The sequence below is a fragment of the Coenobita brevimanus genome, chromosome 57 (assembly GCF_032717465.1).
Source record: "Coenobita brevimanus isolate Jiangsu-jjx chromosome 57, ASM3271746v2, whole genome shotgun sequence".
In the NCBI taxonomy this organism is placed as follows: domain Eukaryota; kingdom Metazoa; phylum Arthropoda; class Malacostraca; order Decapoda; family Coenobitidae; genus Coenobita; species Coenobita brevimanus.
In genome coordinates, this window is record NC_137010.1 from 22,561,681 (window position 1) to 22,586,432 (window position 24,752).

At 41.8% G+C, this 24,752-nt stretch overlaps 1 protein-coding gene and 1 pseudogene across 1 annotated transcript in view; one reads left to right on the forward strand and one right to left on the reverse strand.

Annotated features, from left to right (window-relative positions):
• Window positions 1–230: 230 nt before the first annotated feature.
• Window positions 231–24,752, reverse strand: part of LOC145401926 (proton-coupled folate transporter-like) — a 106,946-nt gene continuing 82,424 nt past the window's right edge. Inside the window, exons 6-7 of the mRNA XM_080274031.1 lie at window positions 4,513–4,753; window positions 231–309 (exon numbers count right to left, since the gene is read on the reverse strand). Of these exons, the coding sequence (XP_080130157.1) occupies window positions 231–309; window positions 4,513–4,753 (320 nt within the window). The remainder of the gene's footprint in view (window positions 310–4,512; window positions 4,754–24,752) is intronic.
• Window positions 22,763–22,881, forward strand: LOC145402429 (5S ribosomal RNA; annotated as a pseudogene).

A 24,752-nucleotide genomic window follows, 5' to 3' on the forward strand; every position in this document is an offset into this window, starting at 1 on the left:
GCAGCCTACACCTTTACAACCACAAAAAAATAAATACATAAAAATTTACACATACTATAAATAAAAGCATGCTCATACTGATATAAAACTATGGAAAACTTTTGTAAACTCAGCACACTAGGTAATAATATTAAAAGTTAATAAATTTACATTATGAGGCAAGCTATACTGTACATTTCACAATGTTAAATGTACAACCAGTAAAAAAAAAAAAAAAATGTGACATCTCCTCAGCCTTCAGTTTCTGGGATGTTTTCTTCATGGACATGGCTTGATGCAGGAAGTGGTTTTCTGTTCACATACAACCACCTGAAAGACAAGCATGACTCTGCGTCACAAATGGCTATGGATTTAAACACTGCTAAGTTAGTAAGTGGGTGAATGATGAAAATGACAGACTAATGGTGGAGAAGGTAGAAAAAGTGAGCAGACAGAGAGAATGCTTTCAGGAACTGTTAAGCACGGAGAATGAAAGTAATGTGAGTATACAGTAAGTGGCTGGGGAATAGCTGGGAGAGGGAGGGAGGTGAGAAGGGAGGAAGAGATCAGTAAGATGGAAGTAGTGGAAGCAATGCAGAAAGTCAAAATGGGGAAAGCCCCAGGAATTGATGGAGTGTGTGGTGAAATGCTGCTGCCTGGGGGAGAGATAGTAGTTGAATGGATATGGAAGATATGCAGACTGGCCTGGGAGGAAGGTAAGTCCCGGAGGATTGGAAGTCAAGGATAATTATTCCCCTATACAAAATAAAAGGAGAAAAAGAAGTATGTGGTAATCTATCTATCTATCTATCTATTGCCAGACGCCTCAATCCTGTTTGGGGTGGCCACAAACAAATCGCCTCCAAGTCGCCCTGTCCCCCGCCATTTCACTGCCCTGCTCCCAACTCACACCCCCCTCTCTCATATACCTCTCCACCCCATCCCTCCATCTCATCCTCGGCCTCCCCCTCCCTCTTCCCCCCTCCACCTCACTCACATACACTCTCTTCGTCAGTCTTTCACCCTCCATCCTCTCCACAGGCCAAAACCACCTCAGTGTGTTCCTCATAACGCTTCCCATCACATCCACATCCACACCACAACGCTCCTTTATATCCTCATTCATCAGCCTGTCTCTCCATGTGACTCCACAGGCTCCTCTTAAATAACTCATTTCCACTGCTCTCACTCTTGACTTGTGTCCTTCCAACAACGTCCAAGCTTCACTTCCATACGTTAGAGTTGGTATCACAATACTGTCATGTAGTAACTTTTTCACTTCCATGCTCACTTCCCTGTTTCTTATCACTGCTTTCAAAGAACCAGCAACCTTTCTTCCCTGCTGTACCCTTTCAAGCATTTCACCCTCGAAACCTCCATCCTTACTCATCACACTACCCAAGTACTTAAACGTACTCACATTTTCCAATTCCTCACCATCCAACCTCTCTCAAAGACCATCACTTTACTCTTCCCTACATTCACCTTTAGATTCCGTTTCTTACACACTCTCCCAAACTCATCCACCAAGCCTTGCAGCTCCCCTTCGTCTTCACTCAACAACACAGTATCATCTGCATTTGTCATAGGAACATTTGTCATCTCAGTGTAGTAAGAAAAGTATATGGCAGGATACTTATATACAGATATAACGGAGGAATTAGTTGGAGAAGAACAGGGAGATTTTAGGAGGGGAAGAAGTTGCATAGATCAGATATTCATTCTTAGGTCTTCAGTGGAAAAGTTTCTAAAGAAGGAAAGAAGTTGTATGTGGCCTTCATGGATTTGGAGAAAGCATATGACAGAGTGGATAGAAAAGGAATGTGGAAAATATTAAGAATATATGGAGTAAATGGGAAGTTGTTGAAGGCCATGAAGAGTATGTTATGAGGGTGCTAAGGCTGCACTGTATGTGGATAGTGAACTGAGTGAATTTTAAAAACTGAATGTTGGATTGACAAAGGAATGTGTTGTATCTCCTTGGCTGTTCAATCTGTATATGGAAGGGGTTAAAAATGAGGTACAAGGTAGGCTGAGGATGTTGGAGTAGCCCTAATGGGAGAGAGCAGCATTTGGAAACTTCCTGTAATGTTATTTGCAGATGATACTGTATTGTTAAGTGAAGATGAAGGGGAACTACAAGGTTTAGTAAATGAGTGTGGGAGAGTGTGTAAGAAACGAGATCTAAAGGCGATGTGGGGAAGAGTAAAGGTACTGCCTTCGAGAGATATGAAGTCACCAAATGTACAGTGAGGTTGGATGCTAAGGAAATGGAAAATGTGAGTGCATTTATGTACTTAGGTGGTGTGATGTGTAAGGATGAAAGTTTGGAGGATGTGGTGCTTCAAAGGGTATAACAGGGAAGAAAGGCTCCTGGTTCTTTGAAAACAGTGATAAGAAATGGGAAAGTAAGCATGGAAGTAAAAAAAAGTAGCTGCATGATAGCATTGTGATACCAACTAAAATGTATGGAAGTGAAGCTTGGACCTTGTTGGAAGGACACAAGTCATGAGTGAGAGCAGTGGAGAGGACTTATTTGAGAGGAGCATGTGAAGTTATGTGGAAAGACAGACTGACAAATGAGGAAGTGAAAGAATGTTGTGGTGTGGGTGTGAATGTGGATGTGATAGAAAGTATTAGGAGAAATACACTGAGGTGGTTTGGCCATGTGGAGAGGATGGAGAGTGAGAAACTAACGAAAAGAGTGTATGTGAGTGAGGTAGAAGGAGGGAGAGGCCAAGGGATGAGATGAAGGGATGGAGTGGAGAGGTATCTGAGAGAGGGGGGAAGTGAGCTAGGAGGAGGGCAGTGAAATGGCAGGGGACAGGACAACATTGACACGATTTGTTTGTGGCCACCCCTAACGAGACTAAAGGATCTGGCAATAGATTGGTAGATAACAACTTACACAAGCATTTAAAATATAAATGAATTTAGATGGTGTGAATATATTTAAAATGACAAACTGATTAGAAAAAAAAATACAGTCTTTGACTCTGGACATCCTAAGAGGAGGGAAGAGAATGAAAGGGTCACAAGTGTGGAGGTGAAAGGTTGAGTGTCCTGAGGTAGAGAGAATATGCCATAGGGTGTGATAATCATCATCACCACCAACATTACTATCAATCCTGCATCATTGAAATCCTTGTGCAGAGGGGCAACAGGGTATGTGAATTAAGATGCCTTAGGTGAATGTTCACGCAAACATCGTACATTAAAGTGATGCCTTAGGTGAATGTTCACGCAAACATCGTACATTAAAGTGAGGCCGTCAACACACAACTGTGGTCATGCCCAAATAACACTAGGTCACACCAGAATGGACTAATATTTTCTTAAGGTACTAATAGATTTTATAAAATTTTCTGGGAGTAGAAGGTGAGGGATGCAAATTTCTTCTATACTTCCTCTCTGAGTGAATTTTCTTTTAGAACCTTTGGATGTAACTTGAAAATAACTTGAAAATGAATAAGAGAGAGGGACAGAAGTACCAAGAAGAGGAAAGGAAAGAGGAGAGGAGAAAATCAGGAAGAGGAAATATGAAAGAAAAACAGACAGGAGTAGAGAAGAGAGGAATAAAGTTGAAATTTGTCAATGTGAGATTTTATCATTGAAAAACATATCCCTGTTCACACAGGACAAGTATGCACAGTACCCTGAGTTTTACAAGCAACTGGATGAAGCGGTTACTGTACAAACACATACTTTTGGCATAAAAAAAGTAATCTTAATTCACTCACTGTACTTGACATAAACATTACCAGTTTCATGTCCTTTGCTGGTAGATTGTTTTACATATCTGGGAGTTTTGGGTGGAGGCTGGAATGCATCTTCTCTATTTCTTAAGAAACTTAGGAGAAATATTGCTTCAAAATCTGACAGAATTAATATTCAGTGACTGTCATACCCAAATTTTCTTTAACAACAATTTTAAATCACTACATACATATAGTGTTATGGTAAGTAAAGGAGTACCACACTTATACTTGATATAAAAGTATGTATATATTTGTGTGTCTAAATTGATGTAAAAGGGAAAATTTGAGTTTATGAGTGGAGTGTCCGGTACAAATTTGGATGGATCCCATAGGTTCTGTGCTTTTGTTATCAAAGAATTTAATTATCACGCACTAGGCACGGTACCAATTATGTGTGATAACCAAAGGATCACTGTATTTCTAACCTCTTTAGTATAACAAGTCACTTTTTAAGCTTAATAAAACTGTCTGTCACTCTACCTACTCTATCTAAATCCTGAAAAGGGTGGCCACAGACAAATTGCATCTATGTCACCCTGTCCTCTGCCATCAGGTTGCCATTTCTCCAATTCACACCCCTTTCATTCATATACCTCTCATGCTCAGTCTTCCCTTTTCCAGTCTCCCTTTCACCTCACTAACAAACATTGCTAATCAATCTCTCATTATTTATTCACTCCACATGGTCAAACCATCTCAAGGTATTTCACCAAAAGTAAAATAAAAAGCATCATCACAGAGAAACAGTTAATCATTATAATCCTGAGTTACTCACATATATATCATGAAGGCTAATGTATAGAAGCAGGCACCCAAAAAATACACAGTTCCCGGGAAGGTGGTGATGGTGGCATTGTAGACAAGGGTGAAAAGTGGTGAGGATAAAAGTGGAATGATTGACTCCCATGATGCCAGCATGGAGAACACCTTGCCCAGTTCCACATCTGGGACGCACTTGGACATAATTGAGCGTGTAGTGATGAATGATATTCCACCCAAGCATGACACAACATAGCCTGTGGGAGATAGCAACATGGCAGCCCAGCATAACACACATCATATACCACTTCCTCCAAAATTATGCTATCAAGTGTCACAGTCCTGTTTTCATTTCACACTGCTATGAACTGTTCACACATAAGAACTAAGGTGACCCCTGGAACAAGGAGGTATTAGCTAAAACACAGTTTTGAGATAAATGCATTTAGGTTTAAACATTAACAACTCCGCAATGCCTGTGACAGAATCATTCGTACATCCACCAAAAAATCGGCGTCATAGACTTTCACACTAGGGACTTAATAGTTTACATAATCCATATCACATTATACTGTACAATAAGCCCTCCAATTTGGCGACTAATTGGTGCCAAAATAACCTTGCCAAATCCAAGGGCTTAATCAACTGGAAAAATTTTAATTGGTTCTAAGAAGTCAATAAAAAGCTTGATTTTTCTATTTCACATTTATTTTATTACCGAGAGGTAATAAGTAATTAGTATATCAACATAACTTTTGAAAAATAACCCATGAACAGAAATTGAGCCACACTGATAGACTACACTAGTATCCGAGGCTGACAAAGTTAGGCTAACTTCTGACTCCGTGGTCCCCCTCACAGACCTCTCCTCCACCCTCTTCCACCACTGCCACCATTTCATCAAAATCTTCTAAGTCAACATCCATTGGCAGGCTATGATCATCTTCTTCCATGTAATCTTCCACATTTAAACGTTCAATTGCCTCTACAACTTGCTTTTCTTCTCGTTTGCAGTGGAAATAGCGAGTTATCAGATCTTGTTTATAGTCCTTTACTTTCTTGTTACATTTTTCCTGGTAGTGACCTTGTATTTTCTTGAGATGACCAATCATCATCTCATGGGCATCATAATTTGGTTCAGTCATTTCTAGCTGCTCTTGTAGGTGAGCAAAATTACTTTACAGCTTGGACAAGACATGAGTTGTTGGCTCCAGCATTTGTTGCACAGTCTGTGGAGTTTCTTGATGCTCTTCAGTTTCTCCTCCTAGCATCTCTTTGATGTTTTCTGGGTCCTTATGTGTTCCCAGAAGTTCTTTGATTTGTTCCTCGTCAATGTTGTTGAAACCAGGAGCAGGGACACTTTGGACTACCTGAACTGTCTCCCTTAAGAGATCTTCTTTGTGCTGGTGGTTATCCTGTGACTTGACAAGATGTGGGATTAGCGGTGCCCAGGTGTGGTGAACAACTGCACTTTTCTTCACTTCATCCTTCTGTCTCCAAATTCCTCTAACAGTTGATTCTGGACAATTCATTGACTTTGCAGTCTCACTTGTTTTCATTCCATGTTCTATCCTATCAACAATCTTTTTTTTATCCTCCACTTAGTATTTTTCATTTTTTTAAAAACTCAATATACACGTGTTGTTTTTGTCTTATTTCCCCCACTCTTTGAATCTCCTGGGCTCTCATACAGTATTTCAGTAACACTACCACCCTCTCCACTCCCCCCAGGAATGGTAGAGGCCATTATTACATGCATGAACATGACAGCGAGTGAGAGGGAGAAAAAAAAAAAACGATGATGGCCAAGGACACTCAGGCAGCTGGTGGAAATGCACGAATGGTAAGACAAAGATGGCCGTCAGTCAGCCAACTGGGCTATATAACAGGGCTGCCAGGTTGGCATTTTTCAAGTCAAATATCTCAAATTTGTTTTTCTAAAAACCGTTCGGCCTCAAATTCTTCTGTAGTAGTAGTAGTAGTAGTAGTTCCATAGGCAGTCTGGCCGAAAAGCCCCGAGTCCCTAAGGAAGGCCATGGCCGAGACCAGGCTTTCCCACAGAGCTCTCAAGGAGCGCATGTTGTGTTGTTGGTGTAACTGATTGTGTGAAATGTAGTCTTCCATAATGTCGTTAATAGTATAGGGTAGTGATGTATCGGATATCTGCCTCTGCCTCCCGCGGAGCCTCCGCAGTGAAAATAACGTCCTCATTACTAACCGCATCCACGTCTTCAGACAAAAAAAGCTCCGCATCGTTATCCGCCACCGCATTTTCAGCTAATAAAAGCTCCGCATAATAATACGCCTCCTTGTCAAAGTACCGCAGAGGTTGCAGATCTCCACCCATCCAATATTTCTCCTTTTTCTTTTTGTCATAATTTTTTTTCTCTCTCCTTTTCATCCACAACTCTCATCTCCGTTCCTCTCACCTACCAGTCCCTCTTCCTATTTCTGTTTTCTTCTCTATTATCTTTCATCCTCCCTTTGTCTCTAATTGTTCCCCTTCTCTCTCTCTCTCTCTCTTTCCAAATCAGCATGTATCCAACTATAATTTACCGACTCTCAGTGTACAGTCGACAGCAGTTCCACGGTGTACAGATAGGCATCAAATTTCGGACAAGGTGTCAGTGATCTACTTATCTATGATGCATGACGAGTTGGGTCCCCGTCCCACATCCTGGTAACACACTTACGTGTACACTTATGTGTGTCTGAAACTCGTCACTTTATACTGCATAAATGAACTGCAATATGTGTAAAAAAAAATCTGCGTCCGCAACAGCGGACATGGAGGTAAAAATAATCTGCAGTTGTGTCCGAGTCCACAAAAATTAATATCTTAACCTCCGCAGTTTTATCCGCAACCGCATTTTATGAGAAATAGATATCCGGCTCTACCTCCGTCTCCACGGAACTCTAAAATTTGGTATCCAATACACTGCTAGTATAGGGTGCTGTGTTGCATCCTGGACAGGCATCAGCGACAAAGTCATCCAGCCTCTTCTGGTAACTTAAGTGGGCTGGATGATGCCCACATCTCAGCCTGGCCAGGTGGACCCTGTCCTCATGAGGGAGATAGAATTCGGAGGGGTGGATATCAGGAGGCCATGCATGCAGCTGTGTGTTGTCTTTAAGTGACTGAATGGAGCAGCGAGTGATTTGAGTATGGATATGCTTCTGGAAGCTGGTCTGAGTCAGGCAAGGGAGTAGAGATGACAGTAATTGTGTATGAGTGCTGGGTGTTGTTTTGATGTTCCCTGGTGTGTATGGGTGTGCTGCCATGTTGTGTAGTGGATGCTGTGGGTTAGTGGAGGCTGCAGCGAGAATTTCTGTTTGGCAGCGGTGGTTCGTGGTTCGTGCTCGGAAATTATTTTCCAACTGTGAGACTTTAGTTGCCAAAGTAAAGGGTAAAATATTTTGCATTTACCTGCCAACTGCAAATCCACCAAACATAAACCCACCAAAATGGATAGCTTACAGTATAATATTAAATCGAGGTTAAGTAAGGGGGTGTACAACATGATTGTCTATTTTCTTATGCTTTGAAGTCAATGCCCACTCAAATGTAAAGGTTTGGACATGGGAATATATAAAACAGTAATAGCAAATGTCAGTCAAATACCCAGCATTCATGGTAAATATCAATATTTCTTCCCACAAAACTAAAATTGTTGATGGACCACTACAGTTATTATATTGAAATAAGACAATGAATTTAATAAATTTAAAGGATGAGATGTCGTACTCACAGGCCATGATTCATTTGTTCATTTGTTTTTGAAGGCTCCAACATGCTTGCATGCATTAGCCTTGGTAATCTAATGGCAGCTCTCCATGCTGTTTGATCTCTGCCAGTTTCCCTATTCAGTCCCTTATCCCCGAGGTCACACTCAATGACCTAGTCCCAGGTCTCTTTCGGTCTACCTCTCCCAACCATACCAATAACATTGACACTTCTCACTTACTGCACCCAATTATCATCCCTCATCTTCTCCACATGCCCAAACCACCTCAATCTACCTCTCCTCATCACAACACCAATACACTCCAGTCCCTTCCTAACCATCAACTCTTCCATTGTAAACCTAGCCCCCCCAGACCTCACACTCAGGGACACACTGCACATCCACCTAATCATGGCCATTTCTATATGTTTATGCCTGCGAATATCCTCATCCTTTACTGTCCAAGTCTCACTACCATACAGTATTACACTCCTAACACATGCTGCATACAAAGATCCCTTAGCATGGAGGGAGAGCCCACTCAGTATCAGGAGAGGCAACAGCTCCCTGAACTTCTTCCAACCACTCCTCATTCTAGCCACAGAGCTAGCTCCAGCCTTACCTCCAGTACATAACATGTCTCCCAAATAAAAAAAAAAACCCTTCCACAAGCTCAAGAGTCTCACCAGCAAGTTCAATCCTTTCACGCCTGACAATCTCCACCTGCTCTCCCCAACACACTGCACACATGAAATCAGCATTATCTTGCAGTCTACCTTTGATACCAATAAATCTCTTATGCACCCACTTATCACAGAAACTGCACAAGATGGAATTACTTCCCATGCCCTTGTGGCAAATCGCACATGGCCATTCTCCCTCTTCTTTGGCTGCACCAAGATACCACCACTTTTGTTTTATCTGCATTTATTGTTAAGCCCTTGTGCCCCGTGCTATCTCTTCTAAATCTTTCCTCCACCTTTCTTTCATTCTCTGCAATCAACACCAAATCATTGGCATACAACATCTCCCATAGGAGTCCGCTTCCGAAGTCACGTGAGAGAGCTTCAAGTACCACGATAAACAACAAGGTGCTGAAGACTGACTCCTGATGCACACTAACATCTATGCAAAACTCATCACTCAAATCTCCATTCACCCTTACCTGGGTGCAAGCACCCACATACATGGCTACAGCCACCCTAACCAGCCACTTCTCGATTCCAAGCTTTCTCCTTGCCTACTTCATCACCTTTCTAGGGACTCTGTCAAAAGGCTTCTCCAAATCAACAGAAACAAAGTGCAGTTCACTTATCTTTCCTATATATTTTTCCTGAAGCTGCTGAACAGTGATTGTAACATCTGTGGTCCCTTTGACTGGCATAAACCCAAACTGTATCTTATCAATATTCACTCTTTCTCTAATCATAACTTCTAGAACTCTCTCCATTACCTTCATTATCTGGTCTAAAAGCTTTATGCCTCTATAATTTCCTCTTTCCAGGGCATCACCCTTCCCCTTGCACACATTTACAATTACATTCTTCAGCCAATCAGTCAGTGACTAACCTTACTCCTATATCTCCTGAGGGTTTCAACATTTCAGCCGTCAACCCTGCCTATTCCCCTGCTCAAAGTAGCAGCATCGATCAAAGGCCATGGGCCAAACACTGGATCTGCTGGCTCAAAACCTTCCCTGTCCCAGTCAAACTCCTCATTCAACAACCGGCTGTAATGCTCTCCAAATGCGTCTTTAATATCCCCACTGTTCACCACTATCGTTCCTTCCTCATTCTTTACACACTGCTCATCTATGGCATTCTTTACACACTGCTAATCTGTGATATCCCTCTTCATCTGATTTATCACCTTAAATGTCATATTCTTCCTTTCCACATGATTAGGTTTTCAAGTAAAGGCCATGATTACACCTACATATTCTTCATCCCAGTAGGTTAATTACGTATGAGTCTGGGGGAAATAGCAGTCAGATAGATTATTTTCTGGTTAGGAGGGCTGATAGGAGGTTAGTGAGGGATGTTAAAGTTACAGGAAGTGAGGAGTGTGTGCAGCAGCACAAACTATTGATTTGTGATATGGTGCTTAAAGAACAAGTGATGAAAAAAGGACTTATGTACCTAGGAGGAAAATATGGAAGCTGAAAAGCCAAGTAGTACGGGATGCCTTCTATAGCGAGTTGAGGAAAGTGGTGGCTGAACAGGGAGCTGTAGACAGAGGCGTTAATGAACAGTACAGAGCCCTCAAGAACAATTTCTTGAGAGTTACTGATGTAACATGCGGTTGGACAAGAGGACCACCAAGACATAAAGTAACTTGGTGGTGGGATGAGGGTGTAGAAGCTGCAGTTAAGGAGAAAAGAAGGCTTTTCCGGGAATGGAAGAAGGGTGGTAGCAAAGGGGAATATTTGGCTGCCAAGCGTAGGGCTAGAAGAGAGGTATACAGGGCAGTCTGAGTCACAGAGACTATTATTTGATAACCTAAATCATGGGGAAAGGAAAAATATGATATTTAGGGTGGCGGGTAAAGTGAAGAGGGATAATCGGGATATTATAGGTGAGCAGTGTGTGAAGAATGATGAAGGAAGGGTAGTGGTGAACAGTGAGGATATTAAAGATGCATGGAGAGTGCATTATAACCAGTTGTTGAATGAGGAGTTTGACTGGGACAGGGAAGGTTTGGAGCCAGCAGATCCAGTGTCTGGCCCTTGGCCTTTGATTGATACTGCTACTGTGAGTGAGGCAATAGGCAGGATGAGGGTGGGGAAGGCAGCAGGTGTGTCTGGGTTGACTGCCAAAATGTTGAAGGCCTCAGGCGATATAGGGGTGAGTTTAGTCACTGACCTGATAAATAGGATTATTTATGAGTGTGTTGTCCCAGATGATTGGCTGAAGAGTGTAATTGTAAATGTGTATAAAGGGAAGGGTGATGCCCTGGAAAGAGGAAATAATAGAGGTATAAAGCTTTTAGATCTAATAATGAAGGTAATGGAGAGAGTTTTAGAAGGTATGATTAGAGAAAGAGTGAATATTGATGAGATGCAGTTTGGGTTTATGCCAGGTAGGGGGACCACTGATGCTATATTCATTGTTCGACAGCTTCAGGAAAAATATATTGGTAGGAGAAGGGATCTTTATTTTGTTTTTGTTGATTTGGAAAAGGCCTTTGACAGAGTCCCTACAGAGGTGGTGAAGTGGGCAATGAGAAAGCTTGGCTTGGAGGAGTGACTGGTTAGTGTGGTTATGGCTATGTATGTGGGTGCTCACACCCAGGTATGAGTGAATGGAGATGTGAGTGATGAGTTTTCCGTGAATGTTGGTGTGCATCAGGGGTCAGTCTTGAGTCCCATGTTGTTTATCATGGTACTTGAAGCCCTTTCATGTGACTTTAGAAACGGACTCCCGTGGGAGTTGTTGTATGCTAAAGATTTGGTGTTGATTGCAGAGAACGAAAGGGAGGCGGAGGAAAGGTTTAGGAAGTGGAGAGATGGTATGGGGCACAAGGGTTTAAAGGTAAATGCAGATAAAACAAAAGTGATGATATCTAGGGTTGGTGGCGGTACTGTCAAAGACAAAGGAGAGTGGCCATGTGCAGTTTGCCACAAGGGCGCGGGAAGTAATTCCATCTTGTGCGGTGTGTGTGATAAATGGGTGCACAAGAGATCTAGTGGTATCAGAGGAAGACTGTGAGATAATGCTGATTTTATGTGTACGGCGTGTCGGGGTGAGCAGGTGGAGATTGTCAGACGTGAGAGGATTGAACTTGCTGGTGAATCTCTTGAGTGTGTGGAAGAGTTTTGTTATTTGGGAGACATGTTGTGTGCTGGAGGTGGGGCTGGAGCTAGCTCTGTGGCTAGGGTGAGAAGTGGTTGGAAGAAGTTCAGGGGGCTCTTGCCTCTCCTGACATTGAGATGACTCTCCCTACGTGCTAAGGGGTCTTTGTATGCAGCATGTGTTAGGAGTGTAATGTTGTATGGTAGTGAGACCTGGGCAGTGAAGGAGGAAGATATTCGCCAGCTCAGACGTACAGAAATGACAATGATTAGGTAGATGTGCAGTGCATCCCTGCGTCCAAGGCCTGGAGGGGATGGGTTTACGATGGAAGAGTTGAGAGATAGGATGGGACTGGAGTGTATTGGTGTTGTGATGAGGAGAGGTAGATTGAGATGGTTTGGACATGTGGAGAGGATGGGGGATGATAATTGGGTGAGGAAGGTGAGAAGTGTTAATATTGGGGGTGGGGTTATGAGGGGTAGACCGAGAAAGACATGGGACGAGGTCATTAAGTGTGACCTCAGGGTTAAGGGACTGAACAGGAAGGCTGCAATGGATCGTGCAGCATGGAAAGCCATCATTAGGTGACCAAGGCTGACACATGCAAGCATGTTGGAGCCTTTAAAAACGAAAACGAAAACGATTTCACTTCTCTTTCACTATAATTCTCTTCCACTAAGGTGGACAATGAGCATGTTTTCTTGTATGTGACGGCCTCTCAGAGGAGGAGGAGGAGGAGGAGGAGGATGTATCAGAGTCCTCCATGATATCAGTATATATATATATAGTGATTCCTCGTATGTCGCAAGTTGGATGTTCCACCAAAACCTCGTACAACGTGAAACGTCGAAATGTGAAGTTAAGAATCAATGGAAAAAATATAGCAGTGTTCCAGTGGGACATGTACCTACCCTATCAGAAAGTAGTATAACACCAAACAGGCCCTACCCAAAATTAAATGAAGAGTGTTCACTAGTGCTAAAACAGCATAACACAATAAACATGTGCCTGAAAAGACATTAAAGCTGTTATAAAAAGCAATGTTAAAAAAAGCTATGGCGTGTGGGTCTGTAGTACCACCACTGTATCAGTAGAGGGTAGGGTGGTTGCCAGATGGCTGCCAACAAATAAGCATCGGTATGAGTCGTCTGCTGAGTGTCGGCTGCCTGCTGGGAGCGTTGAAATGCGGGGGAAACTTGCAAAGTGTGAAACAACATGGAAACTTTTTTCTAGCACGAAAAATGAGGCGTCGAAGTGCAAAAGCGTTGAAGTACGAGGAAATACTGTATATATATATCATCATCATCATCATCATCATCATCATCCGTTGAGGTCCACTGCAGGACCGGCCTATCCCTCCCGAAGCAGGGACGATACAGCCAATGTATCTCTACCTAGTGGCTTAGGCTTTCTGGTAGAGACTGTATGTAGGGTGAGAAGTGCTTGTGAGTGTGACTGTAGTGTTGTAGTGGCTTTGGATGTGTGTGTAGTCTGTGAACCAAGTGTAATCGGCCCGCCTTAAGCTGATTGGGTGCAAGCATATTAGTATGCGACACTGGTTCAACCACAGCACCCCTTGTGTCCGCCAAAGTAGCAAGTGGCTTGGTGAACGCTTCCCAAAGTTTTTACAACTCTGGCGGGAGGCTAACCCCCGCTCACCAGCGTGCGAAACGCACACTCTACCACTGTACCACAGAGGCTCCGTATATATATATATATATATATATATATATATATATATATATATATATATATATATATACATATACAGTAATTCCTCGATATAAGATACCCCTAGATGCGATATCCCGGCTTTACAATGGGGGTAGAAATTGCACCATACCTTGCCTAAAGATGGCCAAACCCTGGTTAAACGATTAATTTTTCTTACCAATTTTGATGATACTTTAGATTAAAATTGTGTATTTAGGTTGATTTATAAACTGTTTTTGGACTTCGATTAATGTGTTTTAGCCATAGGTGGGGTGAACATTGTCATTTTGGGGGTACAGTTTACTCAGCTTGATTTTTTCCAGACATATTTGACGATATTCAGATTTGATTTGTTAGTTTTAGTGAGTTATTTACAGGTGCTTGGCTTAGGTTAGCTTCCTTGATAGCTCTTAGGCCCCTTAGATTGCCTTTAAACCTGTTTTTGGGCTCATCTGGGTGGGTTTTGGACTTGCTTTAGGGGGAAACCCAAGGCTGGTAAAAGGTCCACACTGAAATACTGTACATGTTAAAAGTACCCCAATATATGAAACCCCACCTAATGATGGGGTTTTACCTAACCAATTAGATCGTTAAACTGGGGTATGTCTGTATATATCCACAGGACTTGGCCCAACCAGTCCCTATTTTTTTTTATTCCACGGAAAAACTTGGAAAACGTGGTCTCTAGGTTCCAAAGTGGCTCATTTCTGAGGAGATTTATAATATCCGGGCACCCATGATGTATTCCTTGGCTGCTAGCCAATCACAGACAACCTAGACTCAGCAGCCAATCACAGTCCGGCCCTGGTGGCAAGTGTGCACACTACAGCTTCCATGTTTTTTTTTTATCTCCTGTCCCGTCAACCACCAAATACGTGTGTTCCCCCATGGGTCCTGAGCGCTACCTGAGTGCTAAGTTATCCCCAGCCCCCACCCACCCCATCCATTAAGCATTTTCATCTGTTGAAATCAGGTGGGGTCCCTTAATTATTATTTCCACTTAATTGTTTATTTCCATTAAATAAGCAACGTTGGGTCTGGTTAGTACTTGGATGGGTGATCACCTGGGAACACCAGATGCTGTTGGCATCCCTACGTATCAAGTGGGGTTGGTGGAGGATTAGTGTTCCTCCCTGTAAAACAATTAACTCTAAGCCCTTGGCCACCCCGTTTGGGATACATAGCGTCTGGCAATGAATGAATGAAAAACATATATTGAATATTTCTAAGATTGTTTGTGTTTGCTGTTGGCTAGTTAGTTGTAAGTAGGGTGCTGTAGGGGGGTTCCATGAGGGTCCAGACTAAATATCCTTTTTTCCCATTGGTTCTTAACTTTCTAAACCGCAGATTTCGTACACCACGGGTAGGTACCAGTCTCTAATTACCGCAGCAGATTAGGCAAATCCACTGTGTGTATATATATATATGTTAATAAATCCAAAGGAATGAAAAACATTGTGTACTCCTCCAAAAATCCCGGCTAACTGAGAAGGTAATAAGAGGGAGTGGGGGTGGGGGCATGTTGACAGCTGAGGCTGGAGGCTTGGCTGAATTCATGCACCTTATTGGCTGTGGGGCAGGGGATCATATGCCCATATCATTACCATTCTCCAGCACAGTTTATTGGGCTTCAGTAATGAAGTACAGTACAGTTGAGTGCTGGGGGATTGAACACAGGACCTTCCACCCTACTTCAAGGGCTTATATGAGTATTTTGGGGGGCAAAAATGTGAGATCGAGGCCAGGGAAACATTGGTGCTGGTAGCTCATTTTCACCATATTGGCTGATATCCCCTTGTGCCATGGGATGCCTCAATTATACCCACCTACAAAAATGCTGCTTACCAAGAAGATACAATAATTTCATATAAAACTGTTATACCTTCTCAGGATGGAGGGTGAAAGACTGACGAAGAGAGTGTATGTGAGTGAGGTGGAGGGGGGAAGAGGGAGGGGGAGGCCGAGGATGAGATGGAGGGATGGGGTGGAGAGGTATTTGAGAGAGGGGGGTGTGAGTTGGGAGCAGGGCAGAGAAATGGCGGGGGACAGGGCGACTTGGAGGCGATTTGTTTGTGGCCACCCCAAACAGGATTGAGGCGTCTGACAATAGATAGATAGATAGACCTTCTCAGAAAAAACTTTTCCAAATATGAGCTTTTTTTTTTTTTTTTTTTTTTTTTTTTTTTATACTGTGGAGGAAGCTGCAAAAATTTAAAAAAAAAATCAAGTAGAATAAAAAATACAGGCAGAAATTTTCCTGACTATGTCAATTATTCCATTGTCATGAGAGGTGTGGAAATTGAAAAACAAAGCAGTTTTCCAAGCTACAGTGCACAAAATGACAAAATGAAACTACTGTACTGCATATGGTTGCCATTGTTGCCTAACTCCTGTCTATCTCGCTGAGCAGACCCATCAGCTGCAAGTATGCAACTGCCTCTATTAAGTCATCCCATAGGCTCCCTACACCGCTAATGTTCTGTCTTCATCTTAGTGTGGCATAAGCTATCCAGTGCTTCATTCCGTGATATATGTTATTTGGGTTTACCCTACAAGCAGAGCAAATGTCATCCGTGATTTCATCCAACCTGAATCAAAGCTGGTAACTTAGGTGAGCTGGGTGGTATCATGATCTATTCCAAGCTAGGTGCACTCACTGAGCACTATTTAGGGGTATCTCTGATGGGTAGATGCTGGGAAGGATAGCTTGCAATACAGTACAGTGTTTTGATGGAGGCGCTATATTGCCCCGCACATGAAATGCATATGAAGGTGTTTCTTCATTGCTGGTGTTAGAATGTCTGGAGGTGGGATGCTGTTGATGACGGTCTGTTAATATTTGTGTGGTGGTTGTTTTATGAGTCTGGTTGCATTGTGTGGCTCTGTCATACGACAAGAATGTTGTGTATTTGCATAAGCTTCTGCGTAGAACTGTATGCCTCTCGTATCAAGATATTCTCTGACGGGGAGGATTTTAGTTTCAAAGTGTGGGTTGTGGGAGTGAAGTTGGTGCAGCCAGTGATCACACACAGAGCACTGTTCAGTATGGTCTACGAGGTGTTGTAGTGGGTATTAGATTGGATGAGGGTACATGCCATGGAGACATTGGACATCAAGTGATTTGATATGCAGTTTGCAGAGTAGGGATTGTTTCCTTTTGTTACCCAAAGTCTGTCCCTGATGCTTAACCCAAGTCTATCTGGCCAAGCAGACTTGTCAATTGCAGGTAGGCAACTACTTCTGTGGGGCCACTGTACAGGTTCAGTTCTGTACAGTACAGGACAGTATGGTACATATGCCATGTCAGGATCTGGCATCCCCTTTGGGTAGACAGCCCTTCATCAGGATCAGACCAGGATCCTTCCAAAACTAAGAAAGTCTGGCTCACAGGTGGATGCCTCATCTGCTCCACCCAGGCTGTACAGCACTACATGTAGGCTCTTCATCAGTGTCAGTCTCTATAAATGCCCAGAGTGTGCTGAGTCAATTTACTACTTCATGTTATCTTGTAAGTGGTTCTTGAAAGTCAATCCAGTGTCATACATCACTCCAATAACCTTATCGAAGGATGTGTGTGTGTGTGGTATAGGTACTATCATGAACAAGAGTTCATTCCTCCAACCAGCCACTGTGTGAATCCGAATCACCTGAGGATTGAAAAACAAAGCACCTGAAACAATTGCCATTTTCACTCAACAGATGGCACACAGTAATGTTTATAAGGGGGTCAGGGAGGTTGGGAGAAGGAGGTGCGACAAAAGGAAGTTTGTATCTGGGTGCAGATTACGTAGCTTAATCACCAGATGTTGATGTGGTTACAGTTGTGATGAAGATGAAGAATGAAGAATAATGTTCGCTAACAGTATTTGTATGCGTGGTGGATGTTGTACCAGCAACAGTGGTCAAGTTAATATTATGATTACTATCAGTATACTGAAATCACACATTTAAAGTGTTGAAAACTGGACATATGATACTTGTTACCAATATACAGTATTTGTGATATTATTTTCAATGTCAATAAACGGCCAACATTCAGATAAACCTGTATTACCAAACAATCTTTTATTATGTCCGTTGTAAAATAATAGATTTTATTCCACACATTGTCAACACAGTAAATATCTTGCAGATAAGCAAATACATCGCACATTATTATATATATATCATCAACAAATGATGCCTCCCCCACTAAGTACTAAGTGTATTGCAGGAATTAGTGGCTGAAATACATCTACAGTTACACCTGGCAGGTTTCCCTCAACCTCAGGTCAGCATAACAAAAGTGGTGTTCATTTTTGTTTTGTTTTGCACTTTATCTCACTGACAGGCTACTTTAATGAGCAAATACAGCACTGTATTTTAGTTTCTCTCTTAGTAAACCATCACCTTCAGTGAGGTAAATTGTGAAAAAAAAAAAGGGATATTATGTAGGCTATAGCTACTGTTAACCCGTACCTTAGTTGAGGCAAACCTGTCAGCGCAACCTTTGCCTTATCCTGACTCGATTGGTGGGGATGGAATAGACAGTCCATACATGGTGCAGACACTATCAGCTTCCTAAACTCGTTAAATAGGTCTAGTAATCATGCAGTTACATAAGTTGTTCACTCCGTTATCATCATTATGCAAAAATAAAAACGTGTAGTCCACAACTTATGTAATAACAACAAATACCATACTAAAAGTATATTGTGGGTCTTAAATTGTCAATGATACACGCAACTGGTTACTGCATGTCAGGACCACCCAAAAATAGGTGGTTAACTATCAAGGAGTGATGATCTTCACGTCTCTCACCACTCTCCTTTGTCTCTCTGTCTCTTGTAGAAATGTCTGCTTCTGCATTTGTTTATGATGGGGTTGGGGAGGCTAGGAGAGGCCGATGCCATGATTGTAAGTATGTAATGGGGTGGAGATTATGTAGCTTAATCACCAGATGTTGAGGTAACAAAACGATTGTCATAGTGATGATGAAATACCAAGTTCACAGAAAAAGAAAAAAAATTGCAATAGACATGTCTTTATACATGTTGGTGGATGTCTAAAACATAATAAGTCATTCCCTGGAGGTACTGTTCACTACCATCCAGGCTATGAAGTGGTTGCACAGGCCTCACATGGTACCTGGGAGAGGCCTGTACAGCAATATGCTTTGTAATGAAATATATAAGCAACCAACTTGCACAAATACAAATGTAAGCATGTTTTACAAGGCACTGCCAGACAGAGGAGGTAGGAAAAACAAAGGAAGTTAATGAGGGACATGGAGACCAGCGCTCCTGGACAGTTCACCACCTGTCTATGGGTGGTTCTTACACATGACTCAAACAGATTAAGACCCATAACAGACTTGGACTAAGCACTTTGTTTTATTACATAATTTGTGGACCTCATGTTTTTATTTACATTCATAGTAATATTAGGGAGTGATTAACTTTTGCAGTTGCATTATTATCACATTGGTAGTGAATGCCCCTTGTATAAGTTGGCTATCCCACCCGCACCAAAGCTGGGCTTACATTGGCAGGTTTCCCTCAACCAAAGGAATGGGCTTGGAAGAACGTTGGTATTCATATTTTCATGCCTTTAAAATATACCCCACTGAAGGTGCTACTTTACTGAGGGAGTATAACAACAACAGTATATTTCCACAAACAAGCAGCTTGTTAAAAGGGGGGGGAAAAAAAAAAATGTATACCACTTGTTACTTTTATACTGACTCGTGGTTGACGGAAACTTGCTAATGTGACCACATCTTTACGTAGGGCACTATTTCCTGCAATACACACTCACTACAGGTGAGGGTGAGCTGTGGGTCACATTTGCTTGCAATATTCACATAACAGTGTGATGTTAATCCCAATACAAAATGTGGAGCGAAGGCACAGCAAACCCATCCCCGGCAGTCATTTTAGTGCTGACATATAAACACGACAGGATATCTAGTCAAAGATGTCAAAATAACACTTGGAGTAAATCGGGTGAAAATTGACGATTTTATGCTCATTTGAAATTTTAGGCCTGACCCACCAGACACTGACCCCCTCACCGCTAACTAAAGGGTGACCCCCCTGAAGTAATAAGGCATGTTTTAGAAAGCAGATTTGAAAGACGTTCCTTTAGGTTTTGCTTTCATGTCGATATGACGAATCTGAAAGGAGTTATGGTGAAAAAACGATTTTTACCCCTTCCTACAGCCTAGACCTTGGCTCAATTTGATCCAAAATTTAATCAGGTGATCAGAAGGTCATAGCCCACCAACTCTCTAATTTTAATCAAAATCGTACCAGTAGTTTTCGTGTAAAGTTGTTAACAGGGAGGCGGTGGCTTAATTGGTAGGGAGTTGGCCTGCAGTCCTAACGGACCCAGGTTCAAATCCCGCTGGGGCAGGGATCAGTTTAAGGAATTTGAATTTCATAAATATCAGACTTTACTGATCTACCAGAAGACCCGCTGATATGTCGTAAAAATACCCCCGCTAATACTAATACACCAGTCCTGTATGAGACAGCCCTAGCATGTATTCAGTATGGATGGTGGGTGTTAGCACTGAAGTGGTGACATGCAGAGGTGTGCGGTACATAGGAGGACTACTGGGCCTTGAAAGGTGGCTGTGAAGCCTATGCCCAGTGTGGGTCAAAAAAAAAAAAAAAAAAAAAAAAAAAAAACACACAAACAAACACACCGAGTGATAACAATACTTGTCCCCGAGCCCCCCCCCCCCGGAGTGGGGACGGGTAATGACAGACAGGCCAATTTACCTTGTGTTGGTAATGTGTGGAATGAGCTCGAAACATTTACAAGACAGCAAATAAATTATTGTTTGGTATAATAGGTTGTTAGAGAGATGGTCGATTGTTAAGATTTGAATATTATCACAAATATATTAAATACAAGTGTCACATACACCTAAACTTACTATCAAGGCAACAGTCTCTCCCAACCTCCCCAACTCCATCATAAACAAATACAGAAGCAAACATTTCTACAAGAGACAGACAGACAAAGGAAAGTGATGAGAGATGTGAAGACCATCACTCCTGGATAGTTAACCACCTGTTTATGGGTGGTCCTGACATGCAATAATCAGTTATGTGTATTATAGACAATTTAAGACCCAAAATATACAGTAAAACCTCACTATATCCAACAAATTGGGGCCAAAGCCAGTCTGAAAAAAGTGAAAGTCCGATAAAACCGACATCTGGACACCCCCCTGAACTTCCTCCTCCTTTTGTTACGTGAAGTGGCACGCTTGTCAATTATGCACTTATTTCCCTCTTTCTCTCTCTCTCTCTTTCTCTGGGCACTTTCATTTTACTTCACCTATTTTTGTCTTCATTGTCACCTTCATCTTCACCTTTCCATTCATTTTTAACTTCACTTTCAGTTCATGTTGACATTCATATTCACTTTCTTATTCATTTCCATGCTCACTTTCACCTTCACCTTCACTTGTAACTTTACTTTCTCATTTTCACGCATTTACCTTTACAATTACTTTCACTCATCTTCACTTTCTCTCTACCTTCTTTTACTTTCACATTCCCCTTCCTCTTCACTCACTTTCACCTTCTCTTTCACCTTCACCTTCACTTCCACCTTCATCTTCACCTTGACCTTTGGTTTCACCTTCACTTTCATCTTCATTTTTGCCTTAACTTTTACTTTCTCCATCTTCACTTTCACATTCATTTTCACCTTCACCTTTATTTCCATTTTCAGTCACTTTCACCCTCTAACCTTCCACCTTCATTGTCACTTTCAACTTAACTTTCACCTTCACCTTTACTTTTGCCTTCACTTTCACCTTCACCTTCACTTTCACCTTCCACCTTCACTTTCATCTTCATTTTCACTCGACTTCACTTTTACCTTCACCTTCACCTTTACTTTCCCCCTCACTTTCACTTCCACCTTCACTTTCAGTTTTGACTTTACATTCATCTTCACTTTCACGTTCACTTTTACTTTCACTTTCCACCTTCACTTTCACATTTGATTTCACTTTCACCTTCCACCTTCACTTTCACCTTCACTTTCCCCCTCATGTTCACCTCCACCTTCACATTCACCTGAACTTTCACTTTTGACTTTATTTTCATCTTCACTTTCACCTTCACCTTCACCTTCACTTTTGACTTTACTTTCACCTTCACTTTCACATTTACTTTAACCTCTTTCACCTTCACTTTCACCTTCACACTACCATCAGTAACAATCACTTTTACATTCACTTCTGGGAGCAAGAAAGAGAAAGGGAAGGGGGGAATATAGGAGAGAGAGAGGAGCGACCAGGGTTATGCCTATCTCCCTCATTTGTTTATGCAAAGGGGACGCCACTTGTCATTCCTGTATTTATTCTCTCTCTCTCTCTCTCTGTTGACTTTGGCATTCACATTCACTTTCATATTCACCTCTGTGCTCTCCTTCACCTTCACCTTTACACTCATTTTCACAATTTGTCATTTTCAATTTCACCTTCACTTTCACTTCTCCCTCTCCCTCTCTCACCAGAGAGGAGAGAGATGAGAAAGAAGGAAAGGAATGGAGGAGGAGAAAGACAGAGGAGGGACCGATATTATGGCATCTCCTCCGTTTGTTTATTAATTTATTCCAAAAGGCAGACTGCTTCTGACTTTATCTGACATTTCCTAATGCATAAGAATTAAGTTCTGTTGGCTCCTTGGGTCCGATAAAAACAAACTCTGCTATATTGAAGTCCGTTATATCGAGGTTTTACTGTAGTTCCAGTATGGTACTGGTTTTTATTACATAAGTTGTGGACTACACGTTTTTATTTTTGCACAGTGATAATAACGGAGTGTACAACTTATGTAACTGCATGATTACTAGACCTATTTAACGAGTCTAGGAAGCTGATAGTGTTTGCACCATGTATAGACTGTCTATTCCATCCCCATCAGTTGAGTCAGGACAAGGCTCAGGTTGCGCCGACAGGTTTGCCTCAACTAAGGTACAGGTTAGCAATAGCTATAGTCTACACAATATGCCTTTTTTTTTTTTTTAAATTTACAACGGCCATACCACGTTGAGTACACCGCTTCCCGTCTCATCAGCGAAGTTAAGCAATGTTGGGTCTGGTTAGTACTTGGAGGGGTGACCGCCTGGGAACACCAGATGCTGTTGGCATCCCTACGTGTCAAGTGGGGTTGGTGGAGGATTAGTGCCCCTCCCTGTAAAAACAATTAACTCTAAGCCCTTGGCCACCCCGTTTGGGATACTTGGCGTCTGGCATTGAATGAATGAATGAACCTCACTGAAGGTGCTAGTTTACTAAGAGAGAAAAAATGCAGTGCTATTTTTGCTCATTAAAGTAGCACATCAGTAAGATAAAGTGCAAAACAAAGAAAAATGAACACCACTTTTGTCATGCTGACCTGAGGTTGAGGGAAACCTGCCAGGTGTAACTGTAGGTGTATTTCAGTCACTAATTCCTGCAATACATTTAGTACTTGGTGGGGGAGGCAACATTTGTTGATGATATATACTTAATAATGTGCGATGTATTTGCTTATCTGCAAGATATTTACTGTGCTGGCAAATGTGTGGAATAAAATCTATTATTTTATAACAGACAAAATAAAAGACTGTTTGGTAATACAGGCTGTCTGAAAGCTGGCTGTTTATCGACACTGAAAATAATAAAACAAATACTGTATATTAGTAACAAGTATCATATGCCCATGTTTCAACACTTAAAACGTGTGATTTCAGTATACCGATAGTAATCATAATATTTACTCGACCACTGTTGCTGCTACAACATCCACCATGCATACAAATATTGTTAGTGAACATTATTTGTGTCATTCTTATTATGAGCCATCTCTATCACAACCGTAACCATATCAACATCCGGTGATTAAGATATGTAATCTGCCCCCAGATACAAACTTCCTTTTGTTGCACCTCCTTCTCCCAACCTCCCTGCCCCCCTCATAAACGTAACTGTGCGCCATCTGTTGGGTGAAAATGGCAATTCTTTGAGATAATTCATTTTCGATTCTCAGGTGTTTCGGATTCACACAGTGGCTGGTTGGTGGAAAGAACTTTTGTTCATGATAGTACACTGTCAAGTTTGACATTAGGAGTGTAACTGTGCTCACACTTTCTGCTGGTGGTAAGTGTGGTGGCAGATTTGGCTGGAGTGATCATGAGCCTGTACTGTATGGTAAACCTTCATTCTAATGAACAGTCTGGGGGGAAGGCATGCCCATTAGAGCAAACTTACCAGTGGTTTTTTCAAAATGCAGTACTCCAAATACCGTATTTCCCTTTATATAATGCACACTTTTCACCAAAGATTCATAACTAAAAAATCACCCAGTGCATTATACCACGAAGGTCATAGTCTGGGACAGGCCTATGGGTTGAGGTGACTGGTAGCCACAAAACCCTGTTTGCCAGAGTGGTGAAAATAATGAAATATGAGAGCCAAGACCACCAACAATAAGGAGCAAATCACTCAATGGCCTTAATAATTATCAAGATTTCAATAACACAGACTTAGATGAGTGGCATTATCATTACTATATCATAAATAATAAGTAAACTATGCCTTCTGTGGGTTACATAAACACACACATAAGCTACTGCATCATGCTAAAAGCACTGGTAGATGGTCAACTAAAGACAGCTGACTGCTGTTAGCGCATGCAAGGCAGCAATGATAAATATATATGTTCAACTACAGTAGAATCTCCTAAATCACGACTTTATGAGACTGAGCACAAGCCGCGATTTGAGAATACTGTGAGTTAGAAATAACTAATCTTATGGGGAAAATTACTATGGGTCTGTCATCTTGGAAAAGCTGCCCCCCTTATCCCCAAACCTACATCAAACTGGCCACCAGTGAACACTAACAACCTGGAAAAGAAATTAGTAAAGCATATTAAATGGGATTTAACAATATTGTAAAATTCTTACCCAACTCTGACTGACGACATTACTTGAGTGGACAAGGGAAGGGAGAGTGGTTCTGAGGCTTGAGGCGGGCT